Source organism: Cygnus atratus, chromosome 1, assembly GCF_013377495.2.
Source record: "Cygnus atratus isolate AKBS03 ecotype Queensland, Australia chromosome 1, CAtr_DNAZoo_HiC_assembly, whole genome shotgun sequence".
Taxonomy (NCBI): Eukaryota; Metazoa; Chordata; class Aves; order Anseriformes; family Anatidae; genus Cygnus; species Cygnus atratus.
In genome coordinates this window covers 9,913,797-9,925,806 of record NC_066362.1, presented here as the reverse complement: position 1 = coordinate 9,925,806, position 12,010 = coordinate 9,913,797, and the positions used below count along the sequence as shown (strand labels likewise).

Genomic DNA, 12,010 nt, shown 5'->3' with positions numbered 1-12,010 from the left:
TCAGTAAGATGTGCAAAAAGACTGCATACATAGGAATTTCTGATGGGTGTGTCAGATCTCATACTGTACTGATAGTCAGCTGTACAACTGCATATTGAAAAAAAAAAAAAGAAAAAAAAAGTAAGCAAATACTTCTTACCATGAAACCCTCAGTGTACTGAAACTGAGCTCTGGAACTGTCTTCTGCTGTGGGACTCAGGGGCTTAGGATCAGACATAGAGCGTTGCATCATCTTTGCCGCCTTTGGGCTTGATGGAGGAACCTTGGCAATGTCAGCATGCAGCATCTTCTGAGGGCTGATGTCATCACTGATGGATTTTTCATAGGGTACAAATGCTGACTCTATAACTTTGCTTGGTGAAACAGGTGAAATGGGTGAATAGAGAACTTTGGGAGATTTGGGAGGGGAAGGGACTACCTGCAGTGTAGAGTCTGGACGAAGGTGGGCTGAGTAGCCTATTTCTAACGGTGTAGGGCGTTTTTTGTCTTTCTGGGGGGATGAAGCTGACAGATATTGGGGACTTTGAGTATCTGACTCTGTCTCTGTTTGACATCCCAAACTTTCTCCTTTATATGTCTTTTCTGGAGCTGAAATGTGCTTTATGATTTCAACCTTAGCATCCAATCGGGCCCTGATTGAAGGTGTTCTTATAGTTCCTACAGGTTCTGTTTGTACTGAAATCTCTGCTACTGTCTGAACTGCGATACTAGATACTTTGGAGAACTGTTTAGCTTTGTCTGCCTCAGTGGTACTCTCACTGTATTTCCCTACACGAGGCTTTCTTCTGGATCTGCTAGAAAGGTCCCATTCATCTTGATCTTCATCATCTGTCTGAACACTTGTATCAACACTCTTTTTAGTTCTCCGTCTCCTGTTTGTGTAACCTCTGTCTGCTCCGTCTTCATCATCAGTTTGCACTCCACTGTCTACTATCTTTTTGAAACACCTGGGCTCATCTTCCAGACTCTCATCCAGCTCCTCATATGGACCACGTAATTTTGGCATAGAACTTCTCTTTTTCAATTGCTTCTCCTCTCTAACATCAATATCCTTAAGAGACATTTCTGAAACAGAGCTTAGGATACCAGACCTAGGTATATATTGGGTAATGCCATCTGACTGAACTGTATACCATGTTTGGCTTTGTGGAATTTCAATACCCAGCACTCCTGAAGCTGTAGTGGTTACATCATCAGTAGGCCAAAACTGGCCATTTTCTGTGGTTGCATACTGTCCTTCCAAAAGTGCTTGATCTGTGGTTGTTTGTGGTGAGCCAGTTCCTGAAGGGTCATAACCATATTGATATATTTGACGAATTTTTTGTTCCTCTAACTGTTGATGGAGCTGTTGTTGAAGTTGTTGGAATTGTTCAAGTTGCAACTGTTGCTGCGCTAAAGTCTCTTGCCTCATCATAAACTGAGCTTGCCGTTCCTCCTCTTGCTGAAATAAGAGATGATGTTTCATGGATTGCAACTCCTCAAGCTTTTTTTGTACCATAAATTTCTCCTGTTCCCTGAATCTTTGAATTTCCTGACGTTCCCATTCCAGCTCTTCAGCAAAGCGCTGTTGCTTAATTTTCTCAAGCTCAAGAAGTTCACGCTCCAAATCAAGCTGTTGCTGTTTGCCTTCTTCAGGGGCAATGAGAAGAGCAACCTCATCTTCGATTACATCTGTATAAACTTCAGATGCTGTTGCAGGTATTAAGTTAGTTGGCTCAGTGGCAATAGTTTCTAGAGTAAGAGGTGGCAAGCCTGTCTCAATATCAAGGGCAGTAATTGCATCTTTTTCAGTTGCCACTGTTGTCAAGAAACTGTACGACCTTGGGAGAGGTTGATTCTGTTGCAAAGTTGATAAGGAGGGCACTGAGTCAATTGTTTGGAGAGTAGGTAAATCTCTGACACTTGTACTGAAAATAGAACCGGGTTGTGTAGTGATGGCAAATGTGGATGGGATGGGAGTTGCTACTGAAGAATAAACAACACCATTGGATGATCTCAAAACACTTCCAACGCCGAATGGGGAACCCAGAGATGATACCATTCTTGCTTGGGAATACTGTGGTGTACTTATCCCGATGCCAGAAATTACCTGCCGAGTCTCTGGGTAAGCACCAGTGGTCTTGCTTGAGTAATCCATAACCTCACCTGAAATTACAGGGCAAAATTACAGTCCAGTCCCACAAAAGAATGATGCTTTGTGGATTCTGAAAGTCATCCCATCTTGATGAATTAAATGGGAAGGGGAAACTGCATGCAAATCTTCAGGTAACTGATCTACTTTAGATGTGAAGGAAGCATTTCTGAACATGCAGGCACATGCAGGCACCTCTGTGCAAAACATATATGTAAAATGAAGAAATGAAATACACGTGTAATCCAGAATAATTTGTCACACTGTCCAAAAGAAAACAAAACAACAGAAGGGGGGGGAAAAATAAAAATAAACTTAAAAATCATCCTGAAATGAGGTGAGGAACATCAAAATTATACTTCAAAGAAAGATCTGCTGCTGTGTCATACTGACCTGTAGTAACTCTTCCAGAAGTAAGATCTACTGCTGCATCAGTTGCCCCAACTCGATAATCAAAGCTATTCTTGCTTTTGTATGCAAACAGTCCAGCTTCTGATAAATTTGTGTCAGACATAGATGGTTTCATACCTCCCATTCCTCGGTAGCCATATGACCCTGAACGATCATACTGATAATGGTCATCTCTGTAACCAAAGCGATCTTCAGGAAGTGTAGTTGGAGGCTGCTGTGCTGTACAGCTCCTACCAAATGGCAATTTATAAACCATATCACAGCAGACAGCTCTTCTCCCTGCAGTAAGATCCACAGGCTTTTCATCATCTTCTATTACTGTAGTTATGACACCTGAAGTAGTTTCATCCATTGTTACTATTGTTCTGTGGGATTTTGTAGTGCTAAGGTCAACTGCTCCACTCTCCACTGGCTCCTGAGAAGTCGAGAGATCAGTCCAACCATTTGTAACACCAACAGGTGGTACAGTAACAGGCTTTGTAGTAGCCCATGTCACTGCATGTGTTGAAGTACCTAGGGATAAATTTATTGGCACTTCATCTCTACTTGCAGAGAACACCTGGCTGTCTGTTATTCTGTAAGCAGGCTCAAAATGTTTTGATGTTGTTAGCTGCAGTGGAGTTGTCATTGCATGTCCCAGATCCACAAGGCTGTCTGTACTGGTAGTGTAGCTTACAGTGGCAGTGCAGGTCATGACAGTTACTGTTTCAGTGACTACAGACAGAGAAGGATCTGCAACACATGCAGTGCTAAGATTTATTATAGCTGGCTGGACAGTACTTACTGGCCGCCCGCATGTGTCACTTGCTGGCATTAGCCTTCTCACATCCATGGAAACAGCAGACAGATCCATACAGCTGTCTCTCATTTCAATATCCATCTTAGTTAAAGTGCGAAGATCAATGACATCACCCAAAGGATGGAATCTTCCATTCTCTCTATACCTGGGTTGATCTACTATATGTATTGGTTCTGGAGGTATAGTAATAGCGACACTACCTAAACCAACACTGGGCACTGGGCCCTTCGCTACAGACACCGTAGTCACGGCTACCTCTGTTGTTACTGCTTCTGATTTTGAACTAGGTACTTTTTCAAAAGTTGATTGTGTTGTGACAGGGACAGTTTGCAAAGCACCTGAAATATACATACTCGGATCTTCCATACTTGGAATTTCCATAGCTTTCATGGATGGAGTGAAAATTGGTTGCATAGGCTGGGGAATCTGTTCTTTAGAAGGTGCTTCTAAAGGCCAGCTGGTAACAGCCTGACTAGTGATAACTTCTGTAGGAGTTCCAGGCTCAGATGGCAATGTGATGACAACATAGGTTTCCTGTGAGGGTTTTGTCAACCTTGGTGATGATTTGTTAGAGTGTGGAGACAAAGGGGATGTGGGAGATGCTATTTTGTATTCAGCTGAAGAGACCAAATTCAGAGTCATAGTTGAAGTCAATGACAAACCTATTGGTTTCGCCTGTGTTTCTGCTGGCTTATGAACAGCTATTGGGAGTGGAGGAACTGCTGGTTTAGGAGCAATTGGAGGTTTTGTTACCTCAGTGGGCCTGTGACTGAAAACTAGCCCTGCTGGAATGGAGGATGGTTTGGGTGGCACAGGAGGTGGTGTTGGGGTGAATGTTTTTGTGATAGGTACCACGTGATTCTTTAAAACAGCTGTGGACTCCAATGTTGCAACACTTGTGACTGAAGGTACCATTGTGGGTGCTGTTGCCACTGGAGTCTTAATCTGTGACTTCTTTTTGGGATAAATGGCTGGTTTGGGTAAAATAGGTGGAGGTAATGGCGGAGGAGGTGGTGGTGGAGGAGGAGGAGGTGGGGGTGGAGAAGGTTGTGCAGGAGAATCCAAAGAAGAGCTTCTAAAAAGTGAAAATACTTTGGATGTTGGAGCAGGAGCTGAGGAAGGCACAGAGACCATGCTGGTCTTACTTACAACACTGGGAGTAGGTACAGAAGATGTTTCTGATGCAGGCTCTTTAACTTGAACTGATGCTATACATGTGGGTGGTTGCTCAGATGTAGCACCAGTCAAATTAATCCTTGTCATATCAACGCTCAATTCTTTGTTTAAATCTTCATGATGAATTTTGACAATGCCAGCCTCTACTGTACTTTTCATTTTTCTAGCTGCAACCTTTTCTGCTTTGGAGGTATCAAATGTAATGGTATCAGTTGCATATTGCTGGGGTTTTATAACTGTAGTGGACACTAATGAAGGTGCAGTTTCAGGCAAACAAATTGTAGCTTGATCCACACTCTCCATATCTGAGGCTATAGCTGGCTTTTTAGTGGCTCCAGCAACAGATTCATAAGGCATGCTCACCTCAGAGTACTCTTTTGTAGATGTTAAGGGAATTTGGGCTATTATCCTGACATCTTCAGAATCTGCTAGTTTACTTACAGCATCTGCTGTATCTACATAACCTGTGGTTGCACTATCTATAGGTGATGAACTATCTGTGGTACAAACCGAAGATGTAGATGATGTTAAGGAAGCTGTATCAGAGGGTAAAACTGATGCAGCACCTTCTGATGTTTCAGAGTATGTCAACATTGATGTTTCATGAGAAATTATTTCTTGAATTTCTCTAGCATAATCTGTTAAGTATTCATCTTCAATTTCCTCTGCCGTAAAATGCTGAGTTATTTTAACATCTGGAATAGAAAGTGCTGTGCTACTGAGAGATGATACATCTGAGATTGCTGAAGTAGTGCTTGATGTTAAAGATGTACTATCCACTATTTCTCCAACACTAGATACCTTTGTATCAGATGTAGGAACAAAACCTGAAGTTGGCTGTGTTGGACTGGACCCGGGGGTTAGCTGCATTCTCTGTCTTTTCATAAGCTCTTCATAAGCAGCTTCTGCATCTAACAACTGCTTCTCCTCAGTAGTGGAGTTTACTGTGCTGTCTAATACAACTATTTCATGACTTTCTGGAATAATATAAGAGCTAGAAACAATATCTTCTTGAGGCACAATTGAATGTAAAGGCTCTACACTATAGTAGTCTTCCTGTAGATCAGTAATTTTCTGTGGTTCTTCATAGATCTGTTCTGAAGCTCTTATTTTTTTCTCTTTTCCTCTCTGCTGTATATACTCATTACTCTCATCTTGTCTCATTACAAGATTAGTATCAATAGTTCCATTGTAAGTATCCTCTACTAAAGATTCATAAATATAATCCTCTATTAGCATTCCACCATATAATGATTCTTTTTCAAACACCTCATCTTTTTCATTTGCAATTTGAAATGGCTTGGCCTTATGGGTCTTATGTATCATTTCCTCATATACCTCTTCAGCACTTTTCAATGTCTTTTGACCGCTTTCTTCTTTTGGAACTCCAATTGGTTGTTCATCTGTTGGTGAGTATAGAGAAACAGCAGTAGGCAACTTGTAAACTTTTTGAACTTCTATTATCTTTTCTGGGCTAATTTCGAATCCTTCAGGATCTGACTCAATACTAGGTGAATATTCAGAACAGGAAGATCTGTGAAGCTCTTCCATTTCTGCTGCCTGTCGTAATTCTTCTGTTGGAGATGCATCTTCAATGGGAGAAAGATTACTTGGAGGAGTCTTTGGACGTTCCCTTCTTCTCTGAGCTCTCAGCTCGTCCTTGTCCTTTTTAGATTTCTTGCTAGAACTTTTTCTTTGTTGCTGTTCTAACTCACGCTGTTTCTCTTGTTCCTTTAGCAATTCTTCCTCTTCCCGTAGTTCTTCTTCTTCTGAAGAATCTTCAATAGTTGGAAGAAGAGGACCATGTGACCTATGCCTAGCTTTGCGCTGTTGCTTGCTCTCCCCTCCTAGTTTTTTGTGACTAGGACTGCTGTCGCTGTCTTCATCAAGTGATGACACTGAAGTGGGAGATGTACCCGGTGTGAAACTCGAAGCATGTAAACTAGAAGACCCTTCTCCTCTAGATCTATCTTCTGGTGAATCTGTAAGACTCTCCATCTCTAGCTCAGGTTCTTCATCAAAATATAAGATACCTTTCTGTTGTTCAGAAGCCTCAGAATATTTGTTTGTTATTGTACTATTTAATTCTATTGTTTTGAAACGCCGAAGACCTCCTCCTCCCGTTACAGCAAGTTCCTCACTGTCTTGACTTTTAGTTTCCCTGTATTTTGGTTCTGGACTTTCATCAAAAGTCTCATCATCATCATCATGCCATGAATGTCGTCTTCCTGCATCCTCATCATAGCCTGCACTACTTTTCCGTGCCATTCTTCTATGTTTTCCAGCAGTTCCTTTGGCTTTGCTTTTCATGTCTTCTTTTTTTTGGCTTTCAGTTACACTGATCTCTTTGAGCTGATTTCTAATGAACTCATCATCTTCAGAACCTGAGGCATCTTCATCAGCACTCATCTCTATAATTTGTTTTCTAATGAAGTCTTCCTCATCACCTGATCCCTGACTGTCATCTCGTTTGTACTCATCACTGCTTGAAGAACCAACACTAGCTCTTCTTTTTCTCCTTGGGACAGGTGAGTTTTCACTCTCACTGCTATCTTCCACAGAATCATAGCGTTGCCTTCTTGCTGGTATGTCATCTCCTCCGTCTCCTTCCTTGTATTCAGCTTGGGAGGAAGCACTTCCTTTGCCATCTTCTACAATGGTTCCTTCACCTTCTAAGTCTTCCTCATCTGAACTGTAAGATTCTGGAGTGACTGGCAACGGCTTTGTTTTATGCTGATCCTTTGTCTGTTCACTGTATGTTTCATAAAGTTCTTTTTTCTTCACAGATTTTTCATCAGAAAGTGTACTTGCCTGAGCTTCCAAAATAGACAGGAAAGTACTTTCCAATTTAGCTAGATCCGAGGGGCTCGGTGGACTTTCTTGTGAAACAGTGTCTTTTTTACTAGATTCTCTGAGTAAATCCTTTTCATCACTGGGGATATGACTTGGAATTTCACCAAGTGAACTTGATATCCCATCAGAAGAATACCCGGTGTCACTCAGACCTTGTGGACTTTTCTGTTGCTGAGAGCTTGATGTGTCTGATTTGTCATCCTCCTTTTCCTAAAAAAATAAATACATATGCATGTGTATATACTTATATATACATTCTTAATGTCTCCAGGCAATTAAATACGTCTATTTTTTTTCTAAAAGATGAGCTAACGTCTCAGATGAAAAAAATATTCTAAATCAAACTATATTAAACCATAAATGACTGAACATGAACTCTGTTTTGCAAAGCTATTAAAACAATACAAAAAGATCCTCAAATTCTGAGTTTTGACATTTAGCTATGCTTTACATGACTGTCCACATCAGCAATCAGTTTCATTAGTTGTAAGATTATCTTTTGTTTGTAAATACAAACAAATACTGTAGTTAACTGTTTTCAGAATCCTATCTAATGATAATCTATAATTGTTCATATATACATGGGACTTTTTTTTTGTGGGTTAATTTAAATTAATATTTAATTACTTATGCTTCAAAACTGCCTACACTTTTCTACATAAAAATATAGCTTGCCAAACATCATCCTGCAGTATTTCTGGGGCTTGCTCCTTTTTTTTTTTTTTTTTTTTTTCATTTAATATTTTACAATTCCCTAGAAATATGTGAATCTTACAAAATTCAGAGCTATGGTTTCATTTTCTCAATTTGAATGTTATGCATTGCAACATGCAGTGGAATACACGGAGTACTGAAGCATGAGTTAATACAATCTGGAAAGTCCCCATATCTTCAGTTCAGTACTGTACAACCATTTTCTGAACATCTCTTAAAAAAATAAGTTTCTCAGGAAATTTGTAATGCAGAGGTAAGCTGCTGCTAGGGAAGTGTAATTGAAGGGATAAAAGCAAAATGGTCAGCTACGGATCAAAGGAAATAAGGAAGAAAAGGCAGGCACATGCAACTGAACATCACAACCAATAGTTTCCTTCTTATTCCTAACTAAATACACTTAGTCTTTCTCCGAGTTTAAAGATCCTTTTATACCACCCTGAATGACAAGTACCTCTGTCTCCTTCTTTGGATAACAAAAATACCAAGAACAGCCTACAGCAAATATTTCCACATCAGAGCTTCCCTCATCCCAGCTATGAAATGCCTCCTCCCAGTTTCTCCCAGATGTGAAATGAAATATTTTGTGAAAGAATTTCATGACTCTGCTAACAAATTAGCTCACTCTCCAAATGACAGGTCATCTTAGCTGTCATCTTAGCTGACAATCTTACAAAGTGTCCCTGTATCCAATATTAATTTGAGAACAAGCATCCCAAAGTCTTCTGATTTTAATGATATGATGTGATGTTCATATTTTTTATGGCCCTCAATAATACACATGGTGGTATTTGTCAACTTTGCTAATCTAAGTCAATAATTTCTGAAGTAGGTCTAACCTTCTATTTAAAGCTTTGATTATCAGCTTCCTTAGCAATATATTGAGTTAAAAGAAAAAAGAAAAAAGAAAAAAAAAAAAGGAATAAATACACTAAGAAAATCATGACAGTGTTAATTATAATTTGAAGGTACGTTTACAATTTGCTCAGTTTCTGTCAATTATAAGTATTTTCAAATGTTTATTCACATTAAAGTTACATTTAATGGCAAAATATCATAAACCAAATATTTGTTATTGACAGGTTGTTTTTTAAAGAACCAGTCAGGTGTTTTTTTTTTTCTTTCATTATTTGATTTAAATGTAAAGTACCTATTGTTGCCTACAGGCATGTCACTGTGCATATAATTATCCATTAAAATGCTAACATTAATAATAACAGTACATTAATCTAGTCATTAATATTTTGTTAAGTAACCTCCATTTCACAGAAATTATTTATTACCTGCTTTGCAAAATCAGATAATATCCTGAATATAAATCACATTTATCCTCACCAATAGTGTACCCAATATGATAAACCCAAAATCCTGATATCAGAACAAAAACATAGCATTTAAAAATTAAATTTGATAATAAATATTTCTAAGGACAACTCTAATGATTAAGCTGTGATTAATCATAATCATATTGGACAAAACTCCAATAATACTCCAAATAAATTTGGGAAGTCATCACTACTTCAACACTTTAGCACTCTTTAAGAAAAAGGTACACTTGGATATTCTTCAGCTCATAATGGCAGATTTTTTTTTTGTATCTTATATTTATATATTTGTTCTCTCTACTAAAGAAAAAAATATTTAAGGGACATTTATTAGAATATTTAAAAAAAAATAACCAAACCAAAACACAATCCATTAAAACCCAAGTTATTTTTGCATCTAGAAATATGCCCCCCCATTACAATTTCAGCAATGATAATTAATCATTATTTTATTTCCAGTATGTCCATTATTTATAAACACATGTCCAATTGCATACACTGGGATCAATTTGGATTAGCTTCTAGAAAATTAAACATTGTTCAAGCTCAGAAGGTCTCCTAGGAGTTGATGGACTAACTGTGCCAAGGTAGTGAAAGTGAATCTCTAAGGTCTTAGTTCTCCATAGGGAGATGAAGTAGTACAATGACTTATAGAGACAAAAGCATCAACAAAGTAGTTAAGATCAGAAAAAGATAGGCAACAAGTGGGCAAGGAACAACCTTAGACATTCTCCTTCTAATCTGTAATGGTACCATTATGTCTGAATCCAATGTGTAGTATCCAATGACCAACCAAGAAGAGATGGAAATGAGTATTGTTATTGCCTGCCCTGTTGTTGAACTTCAGTTTATGACATAGCATCACTGCTATTAGTAACAGGAAACAGTGGTTTGAAAAAATGTTATTTGTACAGTAACGAGAAGAAAAAGTTCTAGAGAAATAAGATACTTCCTTTATCACTAGTAATAAATGCAATAAGAAAATCTAGCTTTCTTTTTAAGACTAAGATACAAATATGTTTTCTATTATTTTTATGTGTAGAATTATCTTTCCTGTGATTCGTCATGAAAAAATTATTCTGCACATCATTTTGAGGTCACATGCATGCAACTTATAATAAACAATCTTTAGTCTTGGTGCATTTTTTTCCCTTTTTTATGCAGCCTGAGAACTGAGACATTGTCATTAGCTGCATCTGTTCTTAAATGTAATCTGTTTTGGACAGGGTTAGCATGTATGTATCACACACACAAAGACATCATCATTGCCAAACTTGTAAACATATGATTAAACATAAGATTTTTAGAATAACAAAATACTGAGTCAAGAATATTGCTAAGTATCATACATACATGTATCACATATCAACTCTTAGAGATGAAAAATGCATTTAAGTCAATAAGAGAAAAGCACACTTTTGCTGGTGAAGCAGGAAGTACTTTGGTTCATGTTGAAATACTGCGCATTTCTGAACAATTTAATGGCGTTTCTTTTCTGAAAGTTTGCCTATTCAGAGTTTTTAATACTTGACAAATTTAGCTGTAATATATATGCACTGATGGAAGAATCTTCTTGAGACATGATGAACGAAAAGACTTATAAATGCTACAGGCTGGTGTTGACTATTTAGAAACAACAAATGCAATCTCTTTAACTTGTACCAATCATAAATATGATCTAATGTAGAATGAATTCCTACTTTTCCAGAGACATTTCTACAGTTCCAATGACAATACAGCATGCAACTATTTTTCATTAGAAGTTTTTGCTTTAGAAACTATTTATTCCTTCAGTTCCTCACTTTTAAAACTCTTATTTTAAAATAAGTGACAGGAACTGCTTTAAACTGCTTTAAACTGCTTTAAAAACTCAAATTAGTTTTCAGATTAAATCAGAACTCCTTTAAAAGAAAACTGTGATGTAAAAAAAGTCTTGTCAGTTTTTAAAATTATTTATAATTAGCAAGATTACATTCTGTTGCAGAAATTTTATTTTGCAGAGGAACTCATGATTTTAAAAAGGTCATTCTCTTTATAGAATAAATAGACATATCCAGTTAAAAAAAAAAAAAAAAAAAAAAAAAGGAAGAAAAAAAGACTGGTTGAGTAAACTGTTTCTACCGGTGCCCACAAAAAAAAAAAAAATGACTCCAGACAAGCCTCTTCTTCCTTCTTCTGGCTCCATGGTCTGTGTTTTCTCACTAATGTCACACATCAGAATTCTGATGTCAATTTACAATATACTAATTTCTACCCAGTTATTCAACATTAGTACATGATTATTCTTCAAAAAACATGAGAAGGCAGTAATAAGGGCACTTACATAATATAGCTGATGTGTTGTAATTACATTTCCAACTCACCACATTGTAATGTGTTCATGTACATATGGTAAACTTCATGTACTTGGGTCGAGAGACAACTGTTTTATATTCACAAAACTATATGTCATAACATAGTGTTAGAACACCTAACTACTACTGCACATGTAATTAAAAGACAGTTTATCAGGAAAAAGATCTGTAAATCATGAGCAAAGATAGTTTGTTCCTTGACATCTGTTTGAAGAAATTATAGATTAAAATATTACTGAAAAAGGAACAT

General features: G+C 37.6%; 1 protein-coding gene across 1 annotated transcript in view; it reads right to left on the bottom strand.

Annotated features, from left to right (window-relative positions):
- The window catches only part of PCLO (piccolo presynaptic cytomatrix protein), a 368,631-nt gene that overhangs the window by 185,084 nt on the left and 171,537 nt on the right, over positions 1-12,010 (bottom strand). Inside the window, exons 6-7 of the mRNA XM_050708091.1 lie at positions 2,525-7,580; positions 140-2,145 (exon numbers count right to left, since the gene is read on the bottom strand). Of these exons, the coding sequence (XP_050564048.1) occupies positions 140-2,145; positions 2,525-7,580 (7,062 nt within the window). The remainder of the gene's footprint in view (positions 1-139; positions 2,146-2,524; positions 7,581-12,010) is intronic.